General features: G+C 44.6%; 2 protein-coding genes and 1 pseudogene across 4 annotated transcripts; 2 read left to right on the top strand and 1 right to left on the bottom strand.

Annotated features, from left to right (window-relative positions):
- The first annotated feature begins 5,021 nt into the window (after nucleotides 1-5,021).
- SNRPD2 (small nuclear ribonucleoprotein D2 polypeptide) lies at nucleotides 5,022-8,365 on the top strand. Of its 3 annotated transcripts, none has more exons than XM_015821026.2 (4): nucleotides 5,038-5,120; nucleotides 6,226-6,323; nucleotides 6,882-7,061; nucleotides 7,927-8,365. In XM_015821026.2, the coding sequence occupies exons 3-4, from the start codon at nucleotides 6,910-6,912 to the stop codon at nucleotides 8,099-8,101; spliced, it is 327 nt and encodes a 108-aa protein (XP_015676512.1). In that variant the 5' UTR covers nucleotides 5,038-5,120; nucleotides 6,226-6,323; nucleotides 6,882-6,909; the 3' UTR covers nucleotides 8,102-8,365. The 3 variants fall into 3 exon arrangements, with proteins under 3 accessions (XP_015676511.1, XP_015676512.1, XP_015676513.1); XM_015821027.2 differs by lacking the exon at nucleotides 5,038-5,120 and adding an exon at nucleotides 5,401-5,543; XM_015821025.2 differs by lacking the exon at nucleotides 6,226-6,323 and having other exon boundaries at nucleotides 5,022-5,120.
- Nucleotides 8,366-8,936: 571 nt separating this feature from the next.
- Nucleotides 8,937-9,986, bottom strand: LOC107291951 (annotated as a pseudogene).
- A 984-nt stretch (nucleotides 9,987-10,970) lies between these two features.
- Nucleotides 10,971-25,906, top strand: BHMG1 (basic helix-loop-helix and HMG-box containing 1). Its single transcript, XM_029285056.1, has 13 exons — nucleotides 10,971-11,025; nucleotides 14,897-14,990; nucleotides 15,404-15,494; nucleotides 15,687-15,786; nucleotides 15,888-16,019; nucleotides 17,680-17,800; nucleotides 18,468-18,571; nucleotides 19,579-19,725; nucleotides 20,224-20,300; nucleotides 21,704-21,811; nucleotides 23,317-23,600; nucleotides 25,234-25,323; nucleotides 25,735-25,906. Exons 1-13 carry the CDS (start codon nucleotides 10,971-10,973, stop codon nucleotides 25,904-25,906), a joined length of 1,575 nt encoding a protein of 524 aa, XP_029140889.1.
- The last annotated feature ends 947 nt before the right edge of the window (nucleotides 25,907-26,853 follow it).

The raw sequence follows: 26,853 nt of genomic DNA, 5'->3' as shown, positions 1-26,853 counted from the left end.
CCCTCTGAGCAGCCGGACTCCCCACACACCCCCCCCCCGCCCCACCGTTGGCGCATCCTGCCCGTCCTTGCAAAGGATGCAGCAGCCCCACGCGCGGAGACGGGCGCGGGAGCTTCTCCGCCGGCTTTACCTGGGACCCTGCAGCCCATTCTCCATGGCTGGCTGGCCGGCTGGCTGGCTGGCTCCGCTTCCTTCCCTTCCCTTCCCTTCCCTGCCCGGGTCCGGCTGCTGGGCTCCGGCGCGCTCTCCCTCCGCTCTCTCTGCGCCCGCGCTCCTTCGGCGCCCCCCCCCCGCCGCCCCGAAGCCCACTCCCCTCCAGGCTACTCCCACCGCCCCTCCCCCGTCCGCGCCATTGGCTCCCCCCCACCCCCGAGGAGGCCTCCCCCCCCCTCTCTCCAGCCAGGCAGAATCGGGAACTCTCCGGCCCGCCTCCTTCGGCGGAGCTGCGCGCCCATTGGGCGCAAGGCTGTCACTCCGCCGCCCGGGGGGCTCGGCCCCCTCACTTGCGGGCCCCTTGGCTGGGTCGAGGCTGCCCCCCCGCGGCTGCGGATGGGAGCTCGGGGGATTGGGGGGGGGGGACGCGCGACCGGTGGGAGGCCGAATTCAGCGCAGGCAGCTGAGCCGCGCGGAGCCTGCTCGCCGATCCGGAGTCGCGCCGGTTTCTTCGGGCAGGTGGGAGCCTCGGTGGATACACCTGGAAGACGAATGCGGCTGAGCGCGGGGTGGGGGGGGGGCTGGAGGGGAGGTAGCCTGCTCCGGAGCCTGCAGCACCTTGCGGGACTGCAAGGGAGTTGACTCCGGATTATGTTATTTAATTCGATTTTAAAACAAACTTATTTATTTATTATGGTGGTTTTTAGTATCGCCTGTTCACCGCCCTGAGTCCCGCAAGGGAGATAGGGCGGTATATAAATTTAATAAATAAATAAATGCTACCCTGGGCGCGGCTTGGCATCGAGACTTGCGCGACGCGCAAGCCCAGGAGAGGATCGGGTGGGAAAGGGAAGGCGAGGAAAGAAGAGGTTTCTACCCCCCCCCCATGCATTCGTAGGGTTGGGCCCCTTTGCTTTCCCTGCGCCCCCCCAAAAAAACCGGACGCCCGCCTCCACGTGTAATATGGTTACTGTACTTCAAATGGGATAATTCGAATTAAGCCCTAGGAAGGTAGCGGTGGCTTTCCCCCCCCGCCTTGCATCAGTCGGGAGAGCAACCGGCTTAGACCATTCCAGCGTCCCCGAGCCGGGTCCAAACCCCGCAGCCCTAATCGGCCGTTGGAGGAGGAGGAGGAGGATGGTGTTTGTAGTCCAGCGCACCGGGAGCGGAGTCCCCCTTTCCCCGCAAAGGGCTCTGCGAGGCGGGGCGAGAGACCTGCGCCTGCCCGCCGTCCCGCAGACACCTGTTCGGGCGGACGGTCTCCCGGGTCTCCCTGCACCGGCGAGCATCTCGGACGGCGGACCGGTTGTGTGAACGCGCCCCCTGGCGGGCGAAGGAGGCACCCTCCCCGTTCTCCGGCTGCGAAACCCTTTTCCGCGAGGGGAGACCGGGGGGGGGTCCTTCTCGGCGGAGGCGCTTAAGGCAGGACTTATTTGGGGAGGGGGGGGAGACGCCCGCCGGTTCCTTCTCTTACGACGAAGCCCCCCCCCAGTCGCTCAAAGGAAGCAAACGGGGAGAAGGCGCAGAGCCTCTGGGTGCCCCCCTGCAGGAAGCGGCTTTCCGTCTCCCCTGGCCTGGCCGGCTCTTTTGATGGCTGCCTTTCCCAAGCGGGCGCCCTCTGCATTTCAGGACTACAACTCCCATCCCTTCCAACCAACCAGAACATTCCTGGATCAACTGGGGCTAAGGGGAAGGGAGGGGGCTTCGTTTGGGGGTTGCAGAATTCCAGGGAGGGGGCAAAGGGGAACAAGTCAGCTTGTTCTCATCTTACAGAACAGAATACAGGAAAGAGCGGAAGGTGCAGGAGAATTATAAAAGAACAGAGTTAGAAGGGACCCTGGAGATCTTCTAGTCCAGCCCCCTGCTCAAGCAGGAAACCCAGCCTATAACAATTCAGGGATGCCGCAACAATCAAGTACGAAAAACAGTCATAAGTCATTTTTTTTCCAGAGCTGTTGTAACTTCGAACGGTCGGTAAATGAACTGTTGTAACTCAAGGACCACCTGCAGTAGATGCAGAGATTCTTTTCCGTGCCCCCTGAGCCCCAGCTGGCCAAAATCCAGATTCCTGACCCTCGTTCCGTCTTTTGGCTCTTTTCCAGCGTTCATTTGTTTGCGCTTGACTGTTTTGTTTCACCACATTCTAGTCCAACGAATAATCCCTGCTGCCCATTTGTAATTTCTAAGGCTGGCAAATGTTTTGGCAACTCTTGTTTATTTTAAAATGAAAACAGATTGTGATCTGACAGCTTAATCAGACGAGTCTTTTTCCGTGAGTTCGACGTTGAGTCTTGGTGACAACTTGGACATGTCCTTTGTGTGCAACACGGGGAAGTAAGATTTGCTACGGCTTTATTCTGGACTGTTTTCTCAGTTTTCCAGCCCAGTTTTTGGCCCTTCTGAAACGTGGAACTTTTGTTCAAGTTCTAATCAGGCCCCGCCAGTTCAGGTTTTGAGCCCAGACAAGATCATCCATCGTCTTCTGTGTCTTCCCCCATTCTTAAAAGCGAATGAAAAAGTTGTAAGGTAGGCTACAAAAGAAAACAGGTGATTCAGTTCTTCTGAATCAAATTTTTTAGGAAAAAGGCTGCAAAACTCAGCAGCAGAGGCCTTTTGCGTAAACAAGCTGGTGAGGATGGCACTGCCTTACCACAGCCTGCCTGAAAAAGTTCGGCAATGTTTGAATGTCGGATGTTGCTTCGGGAGTCAAGTTTAGGAGAACTGGTTTTTCATCTCTATTTTTGGACAAGGTGCTTAGATTTTGAAAAGGAGCTAAACCAACTCAAATCAACGTGTCTAGGCCTCACACACCTCAGCTCCCCCAATTACATAAATGGAAATAAAGTCTTTTTCTACATTTCTATAAATGGGACATGAGGTATTCAGGCACCAGAGCAAGAAAACTGATTTCCAAGAGAGAGAATTACAGATATGAGAGCAAGAGCAGAGGTTCAATAAACACAGCTAATTTGGTCTAATGCAGACATGTCAAACTCGCGACGTCATGTGATGTCGCGCAACGTATCGGAGCTTTTTCGCCATTGCTGGCAATGGGGTGGGCGCGGCTCCAGTATGATGAAACCGGCCCATGGGCCGGCAGTTTGACACCCCTGGTCTAATGAGTAAAATATCAGGCTAGATAGGCAGCAGGAGACCATAAATTCTAGTCCTGCCTTAGCTATGAAAGCTGACTGGGTGACCTTGGGCTAATGACCAGGAGATGGTGAGTTCTAGTTCCGCTTTGAGCAGGAAAGCCAACTAGGTGACTTTGGGCCAATCACCAGGTGACGGGGAGTTCTAGTCCCACTTTAGGCACCAAAACCAGCTAGGTGACCTTTGGTAGTCACTCTCCCTAAGCCCAACCCACCCGATAGGGTTGTTGTTGTTGTGGGGAAATAGGAGAAGGAACACAGGTAGTCCTCCACCTACAACAGTTCATTTAGTGACCATTCAAAATTACAACCACATTGAAAAAGTGACCGATGACCGTTTTTCACACTTACAACCATTGCAGCCTCCCCGTGGTCACATCAAGATTCGGGCGCTTGGCAACTGGCTCGTGTTTATGACGGTCGCAGCGTCCCGAGGGGATCACGTGATCCCCTTTTGCGACCTTCTGACCAGCAAAGACAATGAGAGAGCCGGATTGACTTAACCACCGAGTTACTAACTTATCAACTGCAGTGATTCCCTTAACAACTGTGGCAAGAAAAGTCGTAAAATGGGGCAAAGTTCACTTAACAACCGTCTTGCTTGGCCACAGAAATTTTGGGCTCAGTTGTGGTCACAAGTCAAGGCATACCTGGTACATTTGCCCCCTCGAGTTATTTGTAAAAATAATAAAAGGCAGGATACAATTCAATCAATCGTTAAGCGTAAAGGGATTCCCAACAGAAACCTCAACTTGCTCTTCCGTTGTGGTGTTGCAAACCTCCCTCCGTGGTAGATCAGGTAACCAGCGAAGACGCCTCCGGCATCCTCTCCTCTCCTCAAAGCGTGTGTGGTGGAGGGGGGGGAGGAAGGCCCCTCTTTTCCAAGCCGGCGTCTCCCCCAACATCCAAGAGTGGAAATGCAGAGCTGGACCTGAACCGAAGGAGACCCGAAGGGGAGAAGCAACAAGGCTGGGCTCTCCGATGAGGACGGTTGGGGTGCATCGAAGACTGACCCAAAGGGCCATTTTTGACAACAAGGCAGGGATGCCAGCTGCCCCTTTAGCTAGTTTGGTGTCCCGGGAAGTTGCTGGACCTGGAATTGCGAGGCCCCGAGTTCTAATCCTCCTTCAGGCATAGAAAGTGGCTGGCTGGCTGACTTTTGAGCTGGTGTTTCTCCCCTCAGCCCGGCCCACCTCGCAGGGTTGTGGTTGTTGGGGAAAACTGGCACAGGGAGCATCCTATACCCCCCCCCACACACACACATTTACGCAATAAATGTGCAATAAATAATCCACCGACCCCGCCAGTAGCCACTGGGGTCTAATTTGACCAAAGTGTGTGGGGGGGGACACAGTTGCTTGGTTGCAAACTCCGCTAGGCCACGGGCCTCTCACGAGAGCCTGGCCTACCGCGCAGGGTTGTTGTAGCAAGTCAGTTCAGTCAAGTCCAGTCGGTTTAGCCAGGATGGCACAAAATGGAGTGAAAGGCAAGCGCTTTTCTGTTCGGCCACTTTCAGGGACGACCGTCTTGCTTTCCCGCGTGGAGGCTTCGCGCTTCCCACGCTTCGCCTCCCCCTCAGAAGGCGAACTCCGGCGCATGCGCTGTGGAAAACGTGGTGTGTTGGGTTTTTTTTGACCCGCTGGGCTCGCCGTCGCCGTTCCCACGCCAGCCGCCAGGGTGAGCCCAACCCCTCCTGGCCCTGTTGCCTTTGACGCATGCGCGCCCTGGCTTTAACCCGGAAGCGGAAAGTGTTCCTTTCTCAGCGCGCCGGAGTCGGTTCTCGAGCGAGCGGTGGATCCATCGCAGCGGCATCATGTGAGGAAGGCGGGAGGGAGATTAAGGGGCTGCGGGGTGGGGGGGCGACGGACTTGTCTCTCTCTCTCTCTTGTGTTTGTTTGTGTTTGTGTAAAATATGTACAGAGGCTTCTTATGGGCCTTACCGTAAACCTTGGAATAGACGCGCCTCTTGAAAGACTGATATCTCTCAGCTCTCTTCGGGAATAGCTCCCTCCTCTCACTTTATGGTCTGCATTTCCCCCCCCCTCCACTCCTACTGCTTTTTTTGGGGGGGGGGATATTTCCTTGTATGGCTGGGATGAACTCACCCAATTTTGTGGGGGAATTTTGTGGGGGGTGTAGATCTCTTTCCCTGGCACCTACTTATTGAGTGATCGTATTTCTATGCGCCCCCCCTTAAAACGTGACTCTGGAGGAGCATACAATAAACAGCATAAAAAGGTAAATTTTAGAGAAATTATACAATTAAGAGCTTATGATGAAAGGGGAGAGAGCACTAGATGCTGGAAACAATGTACTTCATTAAGTCACCATTTCCTCAAGATCCTTAGAGCTCCTTTATTTGGAAGGATGGAATTTTATTTGGATGGAAACTGATCAAGGAGAGAAGCAACCTAGAACTAAGGAGAAATTTCCTGACAGTTGGAACAATTGATCAGTGGAACAACCTGCCTGCAGAAGTTGTGGCTGCTCCAGTGCTGGAAGTTGTTAAGAAGAGACTGGACAGCCATTTGTCTGAAATGGCATAGGGTTTCCTGCCTGAGCAGGGGGTTGGACTAGGTGACCTCCCAGGTCTCTAACGACTCTGTTATTCTGTTCTATTCTATTTATATTTTTCAGTTCTGTAGTGGCTCTGTAGTATGCTGATTACCAATTAGTGTAATGACTGATGGTTCTTCTCTGCAGTTAATCTTGGTTCAACCTGTTTTTCTCAGATTCCAAAGCATACAAAGCCATATATGAACCCATGGGCGGGTGTTTTGACATACTGAGCTAAAACAAGACTGGCTGATTTGTAGGTTGTGGAAATGCAGTCTGCAGACTCTAGAGTCAATAGGGTTGGGTGGCCATAATGACTTTAATGAAATAAGGAAATAAATTATGTCTTTCCAATTGCCCTCAGACACAGGGAGTGCGTTTTCCACTTCAGGGGACAGTCGTAGCTTGTAAGCCGTGCTGTGCTTGACCAAGAGAGATTCAGCACTGACTCTTCAATATCTGGTAGCTATACTGTCTTCCATCAAACAGCCCTTTCTTAATGTAATAGATCATTGTTCCCTTTATTCTGGACCTATTTGGCTATTGGTTGGAGGAAAACATAGGTGGAGATTCCAGGCCTTGCAATCCATACATTTTTTCTCTCTTTAAGATATACAGTAAGTTTGTATCTTTGTAGTTGGAAACTAGAGAGCAGGGACCCTAAGTAGGCAAATAGTAGTAATAACTTTCTACTCTATTCTGAAGAACAGCTGTAGTCTGGTGATTTATATGTGTAGCATCGTGTTGGTAACTGTTCTAAATTAGTGCAGAACAGAAGTTGGTGCTTTTCTGTTGCAGAATTACTGGGAGAGCTTAATATGGGACTTTGCCTCTCGTTCCCCTTTAGTTATGCATGGTGATTATCTGAACAGGGGGCATAATTTATCTACTGCATTTTCCCCCAATAATTCATTAAAAGAAATATAGTGCTATTAAGAGAACTTATTTTCATCCAATTAAAGGCTTACGGCATAACTACAAAATCTAACATTATATATTTATTTTCCTTTTTTTTTTTAGGAGCCTCTTAAACAAGCCCAAAAGTGAGATGACTCCCGAGGAACTGCAAAAACGGGAAGAGGAAGAGTTCAACACAGGGCCTCTGTCAGTGCTCACACAATCCGTTAAAAATAATACCCAGGTGCTCATCAATTGTCGCAATAACAAGAAGCTTCTGGGGCGAGTCAAGGCCTTTGATAGGTAGGTTCCCATCTGGAAACGTCTCCATTCCGTCAGATTATCTCCGGGCTTAGTTTATATTTTCAGTGAAACAATTCTGTCGTGCTCTCATTCATTTGAGGTTTCTTGTTCAGGAGAAATGCAGGTAGTCCTCGTCTTACAACCATTTGTTTAGTGACTGTTCAACGTTACAATGGCAGTGGACAGAATGACTTGTGACTGTTTTCCAGACTTACGACAGTCGCAGCATCCTCATGGTCACCTAATCTGGACTAGAAGATCTCTAAGGTCCCTTCCAGCTCTATTCTATTCTAATCAAAATTTGCCATGCACTTATGAGGGTTGCACTGTCCTGGGGTCGTGTGATCACCCTTTGTAACCTTCCCAGCTGACCTCCGACAAGCAAAGTCAGTGGAGGAAGCCAGATTCGCTTAACAACAGCATGATTCACTTAACAACTGCAGTGATTCACTCATCTGTGGCAAAAAAGGTCATAAAATGGGGGCGCCATTTTGGGCTAGGTTGTGGTTGTAAACCGAGGACTGCCTATATGCAGCTATAGGGTTGCCGAGAAGTAAAGGTGCTTTGGATCCAGCACAGGTTCAGAACTGGTGCTTTTCCTGGGCTCGGGTGGGATTCATATGGACTGCAATAATATGGCTATGGTGACTTCCCAGGAAAGCTCATAACTCCTTTAAGTAGATGCCAGCGGGTAGCATAAACACATCACACAGTGGACTCAAAGAAAGTTCTTTTCCCATTTCAGATCCGTATATTTTTCAGTCTTGAATTCTGTGGGGAGTCAAGGAACAGCAGGGTTGTTGGGAATTGACCAGAAGCCTCTGGGGGAATGTTGTCTCTGTATAACAGACCTTTCTTCCACTAGGCACTGCAACATGGTGTTGGAGAACGTCAAGGAGATGTGGACCGAGGTGCCCAAGAGTGGGAAAGGCAAGAAGAAGTCCAAGCCGGTCAATAAAGACCGCTACATCTCAAAAATGTTCCTGCGGGGAGATTCAGTCATTGTCGTGCTAAGGAATCCCCTTATTGCTGGCAAGTAAACAGGCCAAGATGGCTCACGAGCCTGGCCACACCAAGATGCCATACACAGGATCCTTGTCAAGAGACTGGAATCTGTTGCCTTTAGTTTTAAGGCAGGGATATCTTACGCTCAACTCTCCTTCAGATGTTTCTTTGGTCACACACGTGTAGTTCTGGGATGTGCTGATTCATGAGATTCCCGTCATTTGAGTTTGTTTGTGGGGTTTTGATTTTTCCTTTTCCCCCCCCCTTTTTGTAATAAACATTTTGTTGAATTTGTTGAATTTGCTTTTTATTTACTGGCACAGGCACTTCTACCCAGTATCTCATGATGTTGGAGAGACTTACACTTATGAATAACTGGGTTTCTCTCACCTGGTGATGTTAGATGGTTAGATGTTGGATAAAACTTGTTTGCACTTGGAGACAGTACAAATTTTATCACATTTCTGACAGGGCAAGTCATTGGGCCTTCTTTCCTCATGTCTTCACCACCTGGTTAGGCAGCCTATCTTAAAGATTCTTGGATCAAACCAAATGAAGAGTATTTTTGCAGCCAGATGTCTCTCGCCGGGTGGAACAGAGTTTTTTATCCAGAGGTTTGAGACTGGTCATGCCTACATGTGTTTTAATTCAGAGAAAATAAGTATTTTTAGTCCTGTGAATGCCCTTTTCTTGCCTCCTTAAAATGCCTGATTATTTATTTTTTTTAATCTCTGGTAAGGAAGGGCTATTTGGGAATATATTTACTAATTCCAGCATTTTCCATTAAATACTATCATACCCCTGATCAAACCCTAACACCAACAGAGAAAAAAAATCCTAATCCTGACCCCAAATCTCTAGCTTTTAAATTCACTTGCCTGGCAGGAAAGTGTTAGGAAGTGGCGGCACCTCTAACACGTTGGCGGGCATCCTCCCAGATGTGGAGAATGGGCTGGAGCCGCAGATGCAGAGGAGAGTGCTTTCAAGGGCGTCTCGGAAGGATCGCACGCGGAAGACGTAGACCACCGGGTTGATGGCAGAGTTGGCGTGGGAGAGGATTATGGTGGCCAGGGTCAGCTGACTGGGGATACAACAGGTCGGGCACAGGAGCATGACGGTGTTGAGGATGTGAAGCGGCAGCCAACACAGAATGAAGAAGAAAAGGATGAGGAAGAGCGAAGTGGCCATCCGAAGCTCCTTGTGCATGATGATCTGGCGTCTCTTTTGGGCGCTGATATTGACCTCTCCTTCGGCCACTTTCCGGATCTGACACCTGACCTCTGAAAAGATGCGTCCGTACAGCATCAGCATGACCACCAGGGGGGCCAGCATGCACCCCATGAAATTGAAGTAGACCATGTAGGTGCTGGTGATGATGCTGTTGAAAAGGCATTCCCTGCTGGGGGGCAGGGGGTCGTGCCAGCCCATCAGAGGCACCAGGCTGGTCAAGATTGACAGAAGCCAACAAGCCGAAATCACCAGCAAGGAATTGCGAGGGCTCAGGAGAGACTGGTACTGGAACGGTTTCAGGATGGAGATGTATCTCTCCACCGCAATAGCCAGGAGCCCAAAGATGGAGGCTTGGGTAAACATCAAGAGCAAACACAGCATCAAGAGACACAGCTGTGGCCTGGACTGGGGCAACCCCACATCAGTGAACTGGGCACAGGGGATGACCACCGCCCCGACCAGGAAATCTGCCACAGCCAGCGAGAGCAGAAAATAATTGGTGACGGTGGAACGCAACTTCCTGTTCCGCAAGATGACCGTGCAGATGAACAGATTGCCCACGATGGACAGCAGAGCAATCAGGCTGTCACTTAGCAAATAGGGGATGTCCACAACAAACGGAGAGGTTGCGTTAGCGGCTAGCGAGCACTGACGCAGCTTCGCAAAGGATGAGTTCTCCAAGCTACCCATTACAAGAGTGGGGCCATTTGGGCTCCGTTAAGGAGAGTCTTCCCTTCCGGTTTTCGAAACTCTGCAGATCGTTGTCCCATCACCTTCCATGCTTGAGAAAAGGAAACCTCAGTGAAATGGGGCTGGGTGAGGAGGAGAAAACTCCGCTGAAAATTCCGCCCGATTTCGCCATCATACTCGCCGCTTTACCCATGTCTGCAAATCAGAAACATTTAAATTGTCCACATGTATAGCAAGGAAGCATCAGATGTACAAGGTGTCACGGTTCCGACAAACAAAGAGTTTGTAGAGTTGACACAAGGTGCTGTATTTTTGGGGTCCTTGCTGCTCTCTGAGTTTGGTGGTTTCCTTGCAGACAGTTCATAACCCAACTAGTTAACATCATCAATGCTGAGTTTAAAGGAGTGGGGTTTGTGGAGGAGGAGGAGGACTGTGGGATCCTTGGTGCTCTCTAAGCTTGGTTATTTTCTTGTAGACGTTTCTTTACCAACTAAGTAACATCATCAGTGTTAGAAGGGAGTGAGGTTTGTGTAGAGGAGGAGGACAACTATGGGGTCCTTGGTGCTCCCCAAGCTTGGTTATTTTCTTAGTTTTATTTAGTTTCATTTCCAAACTAAGTAACATCATCAGTGCTAGCCCACAGTTCAACCCTGAGCTATAAACATTCCCTTCTATCGGAAGGTGATGTACAGTATGTTGCAAGATTTAGTCTTATAAAAGCAAGAGCTTAGATATCACACCCTCAAGTCTGGAAAATAAATACTCCTTACAAAGAAGCGATAAGGGAGAGGATTTCTTTGGAAGAGTCCAATTAAAGCTGGCATCTGACTTACCTACCCATCTCAGCTGTCATCCCCCAATGCAAAGGGGTGCCATCAAAAGCGAGAAACGACCCCTGCAGCCCTCCAAAAATCGCCTGGTGTGCAATCAGAAACGTCTGGTCCAACCCCGTCTCGGTTTTTCCTCTGCTGCGTCTGCCTTCTGATGTTTATAAAAATTAGATCTGATAAGTCGCAGTTGGCATACAAAAGCTGCTGCAAAAGGGATAAAGCAAACTCTGCTTTTGCTGCAGAAAAGGGAGGAAGAAAGAAGATGTACAGGAACAACCAAACACATTTTAGATTCTCTGGGATGAGACGTGCAGCAAAGTTGTGATCATATTGCAGAGTTGCAGCCCTGAAATGGGGAGGGGGGGAGGGAGACAGCAATAAAACAGGGATCGATCTTCTGCTATCTCAAAACCCCCCTAATTGTTCAGCCTCTGAGCTGCTGTGAAAAAGCCACATGATTCACACAAACATTCCCTGCAAAGAAACTCAATTCAAGGTAAACATTAGGTCCTCTTGCTTTGTTTTGCTTGTGGTGTTAGCATTAAAGCTATAGGAACAGAGGGGGGGGGGAATCACCACAAATTGGATGATCCCAGAATTCTAAAGAATGTGTTTATTCTCCACTCAGGAAAATTTAGCGAGTAGGTATCTCCTAAAAGTTAAAAAAAAATATATTTTTACATCAGGGAAGCCTATATAAATATATATTTTATCTGCGGAGAAAGAAATCAAAGGCATCATAAAAGCTTTTATCGAATGGATAGTTCATTAAACCTGTTAAGCTGCTCAGATGGTGAAAGGAACCAAGCACAGCTGTGAATACAGCCTGGATAAATAAATATACAATCCCAACCAGCAAAATGCAAGCATAATCTAGGAATATAAACTTGGTGAAAAGGTCACTCATTACAGGCCAGTTTTCCTATCTGCAAACAGCTAGCTTTTTATTTCTGCGTGAAATTTCAGAGATTGATTTTTGTTTGTTACACAAAATGGTATGAAGGGTAGTTCTATGAAAGCCACAATTGCCTTGGAGAGCTAAATCAATATTGTTTGAATAAACATTCGTTATTTGGGGGCAGAAAGAAGGGATTTCAAAGGAAATGAAAGGATGAGAAGAAAGCAACCTCTTTGTGGGTGGGTCCTTTTTTCTCAAGAGTGTGTTATTTATATTATTTAGTTCAAAAATTATTATCAAATTTATTTGCTGCCCATCTCATGGTTCAAGCTAATATTAAAAATATTTATTTTGGAATACTTCCCCCCCTGCATATAATTATGCTTTGTTTCATATTATTTCTTGGCTAAATCCTTTTATTGGCATTATGCCAATTATTTATAGCTTGTGTGAGTTTATTTTCCCTCAAAGGTAAATAAAAACGTAAAAGGAATATCTTTTTAATAGGCTAGAAACATTAGGAACCGCAAAGACCTTTTACCAAACCAGTTTTGGCAAATGCATTAAATGTGATTTTTATTCAGCATATACATCATTTGCATGTCAGGCTGGGATGCATTTGTGTCAATATATTCCACCATTTATTTATGGATAAGTCTAATAGGGGTGGGCACCACAGTTATCCCTCTGAAATATAGTATATAAATTAGTGCTTCAAATGGCATGGCTGGAGCATTCTGGGAGTTGAAGTCCACACATCTTCAACTCGTGAAGCTTGAGGAGCGCTGCTCTATTGATCAACAATCTCCGTAAGGGAGATAGGGCGGTATATAAATTTAAATAATAATAATAATAATAACAGCGACGGACAAGCGAGGCCGATCTGCGGCCGCCCCTCAAAAGAAACCACCCCCCTACATCCCATCCCACAGCAACCCGCGCCTTTTATACTGGCGTCTGCTCCCGCCTTTTGGCGGGAACGAGAGCCACGCCAGCGGATTGGCCAGCCTCTCTTTCCCTTAAATTCCGCCTCCCCGCCCTCCGCCAAGGAACCAATCGGTTCCCTCCGCCTGCCCTGTGAGGGGGAGGGATTGCCCTCCCGCCGCTCTGGCCTTTCATGGGCAAACTCCGCCCCTCCCGCGAGCGCCTCTCCCTCCCCGCCCACTCCGGCACGCGCCCCCGCATTGCGCGCGCGCCCCTGAATTGCGCGGGCCCCGGCCTGGCACGAGCACGCGCCGCTGTGATTGCTGCTTCTCGCTCCCCCTTCTTCCCTCCCCTCTTCGTGCTCGTGTCCGCCATAAAGGCAGCCGAAGGTATCCTGAGGAGATCCTATCAGCTGCTCTCCTCCCTTTCCATGAATGTCCCCCCCCCATTGCTAGTTTACTAAGATCTGAGGAATTGGGGGTGTCCCCCAATCTTCCTCATCCTTTATTCCTCTCCTTTCCTCCTTCCTCCCACCCCCCACCCCTCAAAAAATATACATAAACTGTTATCCTCTCTTTGGCTAAAACTCTTCTGGATTCTCTTTTCTAACTCAGGCCAAGCCTGGCTGGAGGGTTTGGAGCCCTGAGCAGCCAAACTTGGTTTTGGGGAATAAGCCATGATGGTCTGGGGATGTATGGCACTGCCCATCGTGGTTTATAAGTCTTGGGTGGGGTTTCAGTTTTGAGCAAGCTGGTCAAAAGAGAGGAGGGTGAGCTTGAAATGGGGTGCAAAGGAGATCCCTTGGCTGAATCCCTTAGATGGATCTGTTCCTCAGACAGGCCCGGGGGAAGGGCTTTCAATGCCCCCATAGAGAGAAATTAGCTATATTCTGCCTCATGAGCATCATCATCATCATCCTCTTCTCCTTCTTCTCCCCCTCTTCCCCTTCCTCCTTTCCTCCTTCCTTTTTTTTCTTCCCCTTCCCTTCTTTTTCCTTCTTTCTTTTTCTTCCTTTCTCCTTTTTTGCATCTGATCCTGGCATCAATTTGCCATCCTTACCAACTTTGGATCTCTCTGAGGGGAAGTCTTCCAGCAAAATCTGATAAAAATAGCCAATTTTCAAAATCTAGACTGTTGACATCTTCCTTTATTTTCTCCTCTCGGAAATAAAGTTTTACTTCTGTACTACCCCCTTCCCAAATAATCTTTATTCCCCAGGACTTCCAGGCGGGACCTGGGTTCACTCTCTCTCAAAAAAAGGATTTTTATGGGTAGTCACAAGTGGCTGTTATTTCCTTTCTGGCCTTCAGTTTGTAGCGCATAAGAAAGTTAACCAAAGTTTACCTTTTGGATGGGCTATTCACCGCTGTTTGATTATTATAGGATACCCCCCAAAACAGATCTGTTCCCCTATGCTCTCTCATGCTGTCTCTCTCTTACATAGTTCATATAACACAATGTTGTTCCCCACTTTTCTGTTCTTCCTGGAGAATCTCTTTCTAGAAGCTTTACTGCCATTTTGAATCCCTAAATTCACTGGTGTTTTTTGTTTTTTTTACTGTACTGGTGTTTCCCCCCATTGATCGACTGAATTTCATTATTTATTTAAAATGTAGCCGATTTTCCTCTCCATAGTTCCTCCCCAGTCAGTTCAGGGTTCCCTATCTATCACAGTGGCACTTTATTCCTCCCATTAATTGCAATAGCCATTACTTTCTTGAGTGTTGATCTCTTTGGGGCTTTGACCAAATCCTGTTTTTGGAACAAATCTGTACCACTTGTGATCTTTTCTTTGGAGCGCAGCTCTTCTTGGTGTCTGGAATGAGCTTGATAGCTGATATTGTAGTCTTGAGGCCCTTGCAGATATATAGTAGATATTTGGCATATGAGTTCAGTAGGTCTGGTTTCCATTTAGCCCATGCAAGAAAATATAGCATTCTTTTCCATTTAATTCCAAAATGGAGCATTCCATTCAGGGAACATTTTCTTTGTTTTAGGGGTCTTCCTCTGAGGAACTCCTGTCTCCTAATTCCTTTACTCCATTGTATATGCAATTTGTCCTATTATAGTAATGTTTTTTAATCTTAGCAAGTATGCTGGCTGGAGAATTCTGGGAGTTGAAGTCCACACATCTTAACGTTGCCAAGGTTGAAAAACATTTTCTTAATAGGTTTCCTCTCAAACTCTTTACACTTTCCCCATCACAGTTTTTTTTTCTTGTGTTTTATGATTCAGGAATCAAGAAACTTTCTCTTCACTTCTCTCATTACAGATGTGGGACCAAATAGGGTGGGTTTGCTCTGAGGAAATGCAAGCAAACAGTAACAATTTCAAACAGAATTGTGATGACAGGTAAGGAAAGAAAGCAAACAACCTAAAATCCAACATTTTCAGTGATGATGATAATATGGTGATGATGATAATAACCATTACTATCAAGTTAAGCAAAGATTGTTTTAATACAGCTCTAAATTGTATATGATATAGTACATATATGCATCTATCTGAGACTGTCGCATTGAATAGAATGAAGTGGAAGGCATTAAAAGTTCTTCCAGTGATATTAATGTATTAAATATTAATATTTGACAATTTAATAACATCCAAAGGATGGTACTAGGCTGTTTAGGATGCTAAATTCTGTATTTGGACAATGAGAGTATTGCATCTGGAGAATAAAAATAGCAAGTGCTAATGTATATAGTAAGGGAGTCTATGTATTTATAAGAAATACCTAACATTCCTTCTCTCTTCCTTTTTAATAGAAGGAAACGCAATAACTACACCAACACACTTAAAGAATTGGCTCAGATGTTACCCATACCAATGCAGACCAGTTGTAAGAGGTTGACAAAGGTATTATAATAAAATAATTTATCATAAATGTTAAAGAAATGTTCCATAATTTTGGATCTACACAGAAATTCAAATTGGGCCCAGTTGTACAACAGAGTTAATGTCCTGATTCCAAACTATACTGAATATAAATGGCAGATGTTTCTTTTCCTGTTTCTGCTCTTTAATTTTGCGTTTTTAATATTTAAATAGAAAGAAATCCTGCTCCGAGTCCTTCGTTACATTGAACATCTGCAGACAAGCATCGATAGAGCCAGGTCACTGCTCCAAGGTCGTGGCAGGGAGCAAAAAGGTAGGAAATGCCAGAATAGAGGCAGAGAACACCCATGGTTAGACAGTGCAGAGGATATACCTGAGCAAAACTTGTGGTCCGTATTTTTTTTTTCTTAAAAGCAGTTGGATCTCAGCAAGTGGTGACACCTGCCTTGAAGAGAGAGCGCAGAGAAGTCACACCACGGGCAAAAAATCCCAAACCCCTGGGCGTCTACAAGAAACCCAGAAAGAGGAGACGGACCCGCAAATCAGGTCTGGGAAGTATTCCACAAGCTTGGGGTTTCCACACTTGTTGCTTTGGTGTGTTGTGCTTTGTAGGTTTTGCTTCCTTCTTCTGCACAATCAGCCATTGCAGCACATCCATTGACGACTTCAGTAGTTTTAGACATTTCTTGTCCTCTTTGGATCTTGAGTTGATACCAGGCAGAGGCAGGTAGTGGGTGTGACATAATATGCTTGTTGCTTTTTGATGGACAGCAGGTACTGTGTAATAGTTGCATAGCTTAGCCAAGAAAAAAACTAGATAAGTGGGGTTTTGCCCTTCTGGGGAGGTTAAAAAGGGAAATAAAAAATGTGAGAACTGATTGAGCTAAGGAAATTGGTATTGCAGCTGGATAAACTCAGTGCAGAATTTTCTTACGCGAGAAGCGTCTTATGGCTCCTGCTTTGATGAGGCAGATACTGTCAAACCTGAGATTCAGCTCCTTGAGCATGATTGCATTATCATTGTTTTATAGACCGGCGTGGCGGTGTGAACAGGAAAGTGTGCAAGTACCTTGCTCTGGAGGCTGGAAAGGACTCTGCCCATGCTGTCCCACACCTGGAGGAAGAGAGTCTGCCTGATGTGGGAGATGTGTCTTCTATTCTTTCATCCTTCCAGAAACAATCAACTTCCTTTCCCAGTTTTAAGGGTCCATTACCAGAGCCTAACCAGCCTGCAAACACTAATCTTCTGGATATTAGCAAAATTGGACTCCCATTTGATCCTACAGGTGCAATTTCTTTGTTGCTTTGTAAAAAAAAAAAAAATCAGTAGAGAATAAATTGCTCTTTTGTGTCAGACATCATAACTTGTAATATGGGAGAGGTTAATGAGGGCTTGTTTCCATCAAAGGAAAAGAAATGATTTATTAGATTGTGTCGGTGTCTGGACATAAGAAATTCTGTTTTGTAAGACCAACAATTTTCTTAGTCTGGCATACTGTTTCCCACAATAACCAATCAGCAGCCATTTGATGTTTGCAATCCTGATGTTCAACCCAAGGTCTGGCATTCAGTATTTTACCCTGCCATGTGTCTCTAAACAAGTTGCTTCACTCTAATTACTAACAGGCAAGGAATATATCCTTTCCATATGTTTATATAAGCCATTACTGTCTATGTGGCATGGCAATGAATTCCAAATAATTATGAACTGGGCAGGAAAAAAAATATTCTGCTAGTTTCCAATAAGTCACTTTAATAGGGAGGCTCCTTCACCCGCTGAAGTATTTTTAGACAGAACTTGACATTAAGATGCAAATATTTTTGGTTGCTTGAAATAGATTTTCTCATTAAACCCGTGGCATGCAGTAGTTTAGCAAAATCCTTGCTAATCTCTGCTAAATCCACTAGTCTGTTAAAAACAATCCACCCTGAATACTTCACATTTTTTATTTTCTAGAACTGTTTCATTTATATTAAATATTAACCCATGCATGCATACTTGAGCATGTAATCCTTCCTTCCTTCCTTCGTGATTCAGGTCTGGTTTTTATCAATTTTCAGAAAGATATTCTTAACATAGGGAAAATGTTATTCTATTCCAATTTTGTTTACAATAAAACTTATTTTTTATAACCCACAGAATATAAATCGGATTCTAAAGAGTTTAACTTTTCCCCCCCTCTATCCTTGAAACTGTTATTGACAGGCTGGAATTTTGATGGCGACCAGGAATGTAGGGATGAGAATACATTTTCTGTGTATTCAGCACAAATGGCTTACAATAAACTGCATCAATATAGTGGGGGCCCTGGACACACATTGGTGAGGTAGGAATTGAATGCTGTATTTTCATATTTTGTAAAACTGAATTCCTAAATCGCTGTGGGTTTGTATTAGACCAGGGGTAGTCAACCTTGGCTCTTTTATGACTCATGGACTTCAATTCCCAGAATTCCTGAGCCAGCTGGGAATTGAAGTCCACAAGTCATAAAAGAGCCAAGGTTGACTACCCCTGTATTAGACCATTTTTAAAATGTTTGTGGCTTTTTAAAACAGACAAGGACTTTTTGAAGTCAAGAAGCACGCCATCTCCGTTCTAAAGCAGATGAAACACGGCTTTTTAGACCTCCTATTACTGACCTCAGTTGCTCACTTACATTTGACCATGTCTTACTGTGTTAATCTTACCTAATAACAAGTGTTATCAGATATGATTCATACAAGTTAGACCTCTTTACCTGCCTTCATTCAAAACAGAGGAAGCTTCCTTTGTAAGAGGTGGTTTGAGGGGAATTTAAGATGGGGAGAATAAAATTGTAACTGAAAAAGCTTTGAGGATGGTGTTCAGATGGAACCTCTGTAAGCCAAAAGCAGCCATTAAAAGATTATTTACATCTTGTTCCCCCCGAAATAGGAAAAATCCCCTGTAGGCCTTCTTTTTCTTGCCTCATATTGTCTCTTCATTGTCTTAATAGGCATCTCAATTGTTTTCAGGCAGGAGCTGGTGCACTATTATTCCTCTTGTGAGGAAGAGGAGGAAGAAGAACCCCAAGCCAGTCCCTGGCTCTCCATCCAGTCCCCTTTGCAGGTCTCCACTAGTAAGTGTTTGACTGAAAATAGGCAGAAAAGTTCCAAAAAAGGGGCTGCTGAAAGGTTGGTGGGGGTCAAGGCATCAAGTTTAGTAAGAATGAAGCTCTATGAAATTCAGTATGCTTTAATGGTTAAGAGGCTTACTAAATACGACTGAGAGGTAGCAGTGCTGTTAATAGGTTTGCTTCTTATTACTTCATCTGCTTTTAAAATGAGTGCAGGTGGTCCTTGACTTAACAACCACAATTGGGACCAAAAATTTCCATTGCTAAATAAGGTGGTTGTTAAGTAAATCTCCCCTGATTTTATGACCTTTTTTTTTTTTGCTATCATAAGTGAATCCCTGTAGGTCATACAGTCATTAAGCGAATCTGATTTCCTCCATTGACTTTGTCTGTCAGAAGCTAACTAGAAAAGTCACAAATGGCGATCACATGACGCTGGGATGCTGCAACCGTTTGTAAGTGTCTGCCGTTTGCCAAGTGTCCAGATCTGATCATGTGACAGTGGGGATGCTGTAATGCAGGGGTAGTCAACCTTGGCTCTTTTATGACTCATGGTCGTAAGTCAAGGACTTCCTGTATGTGGAAATACAGGTAGTCCTCGACTTAAAGTAGTTCATTTAGTGACCATTCGAAGCTACAACATTGTTGAAAAAAGTGGCTTATGACCATTTTTCACATTTATGACCGTTGCCGCATCCCTGTGGTCACATGATTAAAATTCAGACACTTGGCAACTGACTCATACTTCTGACGGTTGCAATGTCTTGAGGTCATGTTTTCAGACCTTCTGACAAGCAAAGTCAACGGGGAAGCCAGATTCACTTAACAAACAGGTTACTAACTTGTTTAACTGCAGAGGTCCACTTAACAACTATGGCAAAGAGGTCATAAGATGGGGCAAAAGTCACTCAACAAATGTCTCACTTATAGCAACAGAAATTTTGGGAGGTCATAAGTTGAGGACTACCTGTAAATAATAGCCTGTAAATTTGATTCATTTGATATTGCAGTGGGAAATATGCAGCTATGTTCCCCTGGGATTGGAACCCGAAGCCACAGCTGTTCTGATTTGGGGCTGAGCCCTTCGCTTTTCTCTTCTCCTGCTCGGCTACTCCCCCCACATATTCTCCAAGGTGTTCAAGAGGAACATTCTCCAGGTAAATTGGCAGCAAAGAGGGAGGGAATCCTTAACCTGGGTGAGATCAGTTTGATAGGCAGCCTTTTTTCAAAAGCTTATCATGTTTCTTACCAAAAATGATGGGGTTGTAACCATAGGCCCATTCCCTCCAGAGCTGATTTGTTCTCCTCTTTAAATATGAGCAGAACAAGTGGATTTAGAAAGAATTCCCCGGGAAGTGGAATATTTTAAAACTGTCAACATTATTGGCCTGTTATGGACAACAATTTCTGTGGGAACTAAACATGGAGCGCCCCAAGACTTTATGAATCACCGGAAGCAGGTATCTGCAATGTTGCAGTGTGATTCTTAAGGAGGAGTGTTACTCTCCAGTAAATGTGACATATGAACGAGATGAAAAGAGGGAAATGGAGAGCAAATGACAAAACTTGCTTCTCTTGAACCTTCTCTTGAAATGGGATGAGAGAAGCAGATGACCTTTAAAACATTTTTCAAAGAACATTTCGCTTCTTTGCAGTATTATTCGAAGATGTGTATTTGTCTCCTCAGTCCAGCAGTTTTTCTCATAATCCTGCTGGAACACTTTTGAGAAAGGTAAGGACTTTGTTACTCAGCTTCCTATATTACATTCTTTCTTCATCTTCTATTCATCTATTTCAGCTTTCAGAGTCTGAATTCTAGCTTTTCCCCACCTGTTGTTTTCCAGAAGCGTGAAACTACAAATTCCATCATGCAACATGATGTGTGGTTTCTGGTATATTTGCTAGATATAGCAGGTATATCTTTGCTAGGTATATCTTTATTTGCTAAATTCATATCTAGATTCATTAAGAAAAGTCCAATCGCCATGACTCAATTTCCAGTGAATTTCTGCAGCTGAGACTGGGCTTCTTGGGCTTGCCGGCTGCTAGTCTGACACCTTAAATCTCCCTGTACTGGGTCGCTGTATTGTTGTTCCAGATATAAATAGCCAAGATTGAAAAAGGCAGCCTGGTGTGTCGTGTGTCCTTTTTACTTCTCTCCATCTGAGGTGGTTCTCATATACTTGTCCTTTGTAATTGATTGCAATATCAAAGGTTGACTTGGGAAAGTTAATGAATAACTGCAACACTGTTTCCTATTGTTAACTCACACAGGATATTTTTCAGACTAATATGTGCAATTAGCATACTTGGCTTGAGACTAATTGCATATATGGTATAATTGTCCAGTGAAAATTGTTTATGTTCTTATACAGTATGTGCACTTGCCTGAAAAGCAGTGTGAGAAGCCAAGAATGGCTTAATGGTGGAGCAGAGGTTTTGCATTCAGAAGACCATCTATGTCCTTGTAACCTTCAGTTACAATGTAGGGTAGCTAATAATTCTCTGAAGACCTTGGCGAGCTTGGTCAGTTGCAGTTGATGGGATTGGATTATATCTGGAATATGCAGGTTTCTTTTAAGATAAAGGCCACCCTTGGCATCTGAGTTGTGTGCCACAGACACACTCTCAACAGGGTAAAGAAATGAGAAGACCTAGGAGTAAATTATTCTAGAACAGGAAAGAAAAACTAAACACAGTTACTATGGCATTTCAGAAACAGTTTTTAGAGTGTCTTTGGGAGCCATGTGCTGTCTTAAGATCTACAATGTGTAATATCTTGGTCAATATGCAGTCTCTTCAGTGGTCAAACTCTTTGGCTCTTACTGCTTATTTATTTTTATTTTAATAGTCTTTCTAAGTTTCAGTAAGCAACTCTTTGAGAGTAAGACACTGTCCCAGTTGTTAACAACTCTGCAAATCATGCATCGTTAAACTGATCCAAGACTAACGTCAGTTTAAATGATAAGGAAACAAGACTGAATAGTATTTTAGACAGGGTTGGTGACTGTTATATACGTTCATGTAAAAACTTACATTTGAAGCCTAATATTCTTTTCTGTTCTTCTTTCCTTCCCCCGCCTTCATTAATTCCATTTACAATGCCATCCCTCCGATTTCTTCCTTCTCTTGCAGTCAGCATTCACGCTGGATCACTGTTACCTTTCCTACAATGAAGCAGGTAAAACCGAATCCAGCCCCATGTCAAGAGTGAATGAAATAATATCCTCGTGGAGCGAACAAGTCAAAGAGGTGGGAAATGGGTTGTGAAGAATGGAACTGGTAATTTGTGAGCCAGAGAAATCAGGTCATGGAATCTTGTTGGGATTTTCTGCAATGGTCAGGTAATTTTGCTTTGCATTAGCTAAGAATCTGACCATGTACAAAAAGCAAGTAAGAAAATGTAGCTGTATTGCATATGTAATTTTGTATATACAGAATCTTCTAATGTTCTTATTAAGGCCTACTCCTATATACTTTATATTTATCTGTCCAAAAGGTAGCCATTGTCACCTATATTCCTGTGGCTTTAAAACAGAGACCCTATTGATACCGCAGCTGTAAATCAGTTGTATATTGGTTAAAGGATCAGAGGCAGCATCTTGAGCTCCAAGCAGTGGTTAGAAACAATAGATGTTGTAATTGTTCAATCTTATGGTCAGTTCTGACTCTTCATGACACAACGGACATGATGTTTATGTCATTTTTCTGTCTCACTAAAGACATGTAGAATTCAGACAAGGTCACCTTCCTCCCATTTATTTTAGTAAGAGTTTCACAAATCCTACCAACTTTTAATAAAACCTTAACCTAAATACCCACAGAAGAGACAGTGGCTTCCCCATTGCTTGTCAGAAGGTCACCAAAGGTGATCATATGACTCCGGGACACTGCGACCGTCATAAAATGAGTCAGTTGTCAAGCATCAGAATGTAAATCTCGTGACCATGGGAAAGTTGCAATGGTCATAAGAGTGAAAAATGGTCTAAGTCACTTTTTAAAGTGCCCTTATAAGTTCGAATGGTCACTAAATGAACTGTTGTAAATCGAGGACTACCTGTATCATATCCTAATTTAATTAGGGATTAAGTGACTTATCAGGGGAATTGTACTGCAAGTGTCCAAAATAAAGTAAGAGACACTGACACAAACTTGTAGTTATATAGTTACATATTTATATATATATGTGTGTGTGTGTATGTGTGAGAGAGAAAATATTATATATATATATTCTATATTATATTAATATAGAATATTATATTTAATTATCAAATTTAAATATTTCAATATTTTCTTTCTCACACACACATATATAAAACTATATAACTACAATATATAGTTGTATATATATGTTAACATATTAATGTCAAATCTATTTATTTAACATATACATATGTAAATGTTAAATAAATATATGTTAACATTTACAGCAGCCAAGATAGTCAGGCACATCCTGAGGTAAATCTAAACACCAATACAGAGCCCAGACAGAAGAAAAAAAGGCGGGAAAAAAGGGAACCTCCCCCTTTGCACCCCACAACCAATCACAGCGTAGATGGCCACCTGCAGGAGCCCACCCTCTCCAATCAATCAACTGGCCCATGGTTATGCTTTACTGTTCCAGCTAGTAAATTCCACATCCCAACATGGCTGAAGTTATGATCATCCTAGATCAAGTTCTGTTTTATTATCCGGGCAATTATTGGATATCAGCTCCCATGTCCCCGGCCTCTTTTTGCCCCTCGCAGTTTCAGGAGGCCCCCCCAGTGAGACCCGAAGGCCCCGCATCCCCCAGTGAGGAGGACAGCGACAGCACCTGGACCCCCTGCCAGAGGGCGAAGGCACCGCAGGGACCCCAGCCGAAGAGGCAGAAGAAGCAGAAGCAGAAGAAGAAGAGGGCGGGCAGGAGAGCCCGGCGCCCACCGGCCAGCGGCGAGAAACGCACCCACGGCTCGTCTCCCCTGCCGCTGAAGAAGAAGTGCGTGAACGGCTTCATCATGTTTTGTCGCCTGAACCGCAAGCACTTCATCCGGTGAGGAGAAGTGGAAAAGCAAATTTCTTTCGGGAGACTAAACTGCAGCCAACTAAGGCATTTCCTGCAATTAGCAAGCATGCAGCTTTTTAGTTTCTCTCAGTATAGAGGTAGTCCTCGACTTACGATCCACAATGGAGCTCCACACTTCTGTTGCTGAGCGAGACATGGGTTAAGAGAGTTTTGCCCCATATTATGACTTTCCTATTGTTAAGTGAATCACTGCAGTTGTTAAGTTAGGAACATGGCTGTTAAGTGAATCTGGCTTTCCCATTGATGTGGCTTGTCAGAAGGTCGCAAAAGGGGATCGCGTGACCTCGGGGACACTGCAACCGTCATAAATGTGAGTCAGTTGCCAAGTGTCTGAATTTGGATCACGTGACCCTGGGGATGCTGCAACAGTTGTAAGTGGCATCGGACCTGGATATCTCCGAGACCGCCTTCTGCCGCAGGTTACCTCCCATCGGCCGGTACGCTCCCACAGAGTGGGTCTCCTCAGGGTGCCGTCAGCCAGACAGTGCCGGCTGGCGACCCCCAGGGGGAGGGCCTTCTCGGTGGGAGCCCCCACCCTCTGGAACGAACTACCCCCAGAGATCCGGGTGATCCCNCCTAAAGACATGGCTTTTCCAACAAGCGGGATTGGCCTAGGGAATTTTAGTGGGGTTTTTAAGGGTAATTTTAAGGGTAATTTTAACGACTAGGCCTTTACAAATATTTTCTTTTAATTTGGTTTTAATATTGATATTTGTTGTAATGTTGTTTTATAAGGCTGTTAGCCGCCCTGAGTCCGGTGAGGAGAAGGGCGGGGTACAAATTAAATTATTATTATTATTATTATTATTATTATTATTATTATTATTATTATTATTATTAAGTGTGAAAAATGGTCATAAAGTCACTTTTTTCAGTACTGTTGTGACTTCAAACGGCCACTAAGCAAACTTATAAATCAAAGGCTACCTGTATATCTTCACTGCTAGAATAGACCTGTAATATCAATTATTGTCCCTTCTTCCTATTCTTATAGAGTGGAAGTTGGGGCTAACTTACTTACAGCCACAGTGAGCTCTTTGCTATGTTCAGATTTAGCTAGGGATTTTTAAATTCAAGGCCAATATAGATTTGAAGTCTCGTAACTACTATATTGCCAACAGGAAGCATTTAGGGAAAGTTTACAAAAATGGACAAATAAACAAGGGAGCAAATCCTCAAAGACCAGGCTTTTTAGCAATAAAGCAACAACATATAATAAATATGTCAAAAAAATACAAAAAAATCACTACAATACACTTACCAAGGTCATTTAGGCACGAAGAAACTATTTGCAGAACATTTGGCCTGGGTTAGCAATAACATTTAGACTTATATACCCTCTTTACAGTGCTTTACAGCCCTATCTAAGCTGTTTGTAAATAATTTGGGTCCTCATTTTACCGACCTCAGAAGGATGGAAGGCTGAGTCAACCTTGAGCCCTGTCAAGATTGAACTCCGGGCGGTCAAATTCCTGACTTGGATAATGCTCACTATAGAAACATTGTTTTCTTGAAATCTTTGAGGGATTTAGGGACTTTGACAATATCTTGGCTGCCTGCTTCTCGTGAGTTTGATCAAACAAATGTTTTCTCTTCATAGCACTTGCCCAGGCATGGCTTCCACTGCAGCTACAAGGGAACTGGCCCAGCTGTGGCGTATGATGACAAAGCAGGAGCGGAAGCCATATTGGTATGTTTTGTTTTGGGCAACAGTGAATAATGGGATCAGGTAATTCTTTGGAGAATCAGTTGGCCATGTTGTGGAACCGGGGTGTCCAATCTTGGCAAGGCTTGTAGACTTCCACAGTATATCACTACATTTGTTAAGTGAATCACGTACAGGTAATCCTCGACTTACAACATTCCAGTTGCCAAGCGCCCAAATTTTGATTATATGACCATGGAAATGCTGCGGCAGTTCATGTGAGGACCGGTGATAATTCAATTTTCCCCCAATGCTGTTGTCACTTTGAATGGTCATTAAATATATGCTTGTAAGTTGAGGACTACTTGTATAGTGTGACTAGACAGATAATTCCAACAAGAAACCTCTTGTTAGATTCTAAACTTTCTTTTTATGCTCTTTCCGTCTTCCTCACAGCATGAAAGCTCGCCGATTCAGCCGCCTCAACAACCGAATTGTGAGAGACGACTTCTCCAGTGGTGATGAAGAACCAGAGCCGCCCAAACCCTTCCATCTGCTGCTTGCTGAGAAATCCATTCCCAGCATCCAGACAGTGGGCAACATCTCTTTGTTAGGCTGTATTCCATGATTCTTCCCCTCTGGGATGGTAATGTATATCTGTTCAGTGGGGTCCAAAGTCCTCTCTCTGCTGATGAAATTGGAACTTCCCTACCCATGGTTCTGCAATAGAGTGTGTGCCTACTCCATTTTTAGCAAAGTATCAAGCAATAGGAGCTTTACTGGTCTTGTTGACAGGGGGAATGTAGGGCAATAGAGAAGCAACAAGGAAGGAGATGATTTTACCCCGATGTCTCCCCAAGACGTCAACTTTCCCCATCTATTTTCCTTGTTTAGCCTTAAATCTTATTCTACCACCAATGTTTCATCTGACGTTATGTGTTTGGGTTTCCTGAGCAGAATGAAAACATAGGTAGATGGGCTTCCCCCCCGCCCCCCGCAGATTTCCAGATGTTCCAGTTACTACTATATAGGCTGTTCTACCTGTGTCCAAAGTTGATCTCTAGTGGTCTTGAACAACGCAGGATCAACTGCAGGAAGAGAACAGCAAGAGTAAAAGGAATCTGTAGCTCTAGATGACAGGAAAACATGCCAAGTTTAAGATTTTATATTAATTTTTATCCTTGATCTAAAAGCACAAAACCATTTGAAAGGATCTATTTTTAAAAATAATTCTAATGAACTGGAGACAAAAAAACTAAGGTTTATATATGTTGTCTAAGCTTTTATCTGATCTTCCTCTCTCCGACAGCTTTGTGCCATAGATGTTCTTAAAGCCACCCCTTAGTTACCAGCAATTTAGTTCCATATTTGGCGAGTACAAATGGAATTTTTGAGGTCCATATACACTTGCTTGTTTCACACCAAGTTTGAAGCTTTATTATATAGTATTATTATATAGGTCTCTAGGTGTTTTAAACTTTTAACTGAGGCAAGTCCAGTTCATCGCTTGCTCTGGATGGCATTGAGTTTCCACTGATTCTTTTAGGTGGGCCAGTACTTCAAAATCCCAAGGAA

The sequence above is a fragment of the Protobothrops mucrosquamatus genome, unplaced genomic scaffold (genome assembly GCF_001527695.2).
Source record: "Protobothrops mucrosquamatus isolate PMUCROS unplaced genomic scaffold, P.Mucros_1.0 scaffold1232, whole genome shotgun sequence".
Taxonomy (NCBI): Eukaryota; Metazoa; Chordata; class Lepidosauria; order Squamata; family Viperidae; genus Protobothrops; species Protobothrops mucrosquamatus.
The sequence above is the reverse complement of the archived record's forward strand: the minus strand, read 5'-3'. Positions and strand labels throughout refer to the sequence as shown.

What these genes read in the sequence shown, in the direction of transcription:
- SNRPD2 (XM_015821025.2), top strand. An exon ending in CGAGTCAAGGCCTTTGATAG is followed by an intron (nt 7,062 to 7,926) that starts GTAGGTTCCCAT and finishes TTCTTCCACTAG; the next exon opens with GCACTGCAACATGGTGTTGG.
- BHMG1 (XM_029285056.1), top strand. Translation starts at nt 10,971, where the DNA reads ATGTTTATAAAAATTAGATCTGATAAGTCGCAGTTGGCATACAAAAGC. An exon ending in AAACAGAATTGTGATGACAG is followed by an intron (nt 14,991 to 15,403) that starts GTAAGGAAAGAA and finishes CCTTTTTAATAG; the next exon opens with AAGGAAACGCAATAACTACA. An exon ending in CAGGAGCGGAAGCCATATTG is followed by an intron (nt 25,324 to 25,734) that starts GTATGTTTTGTT and finishes TCTTCCTCACAG; the next exon opens with CATGAAAGCTCGCCGATTCA.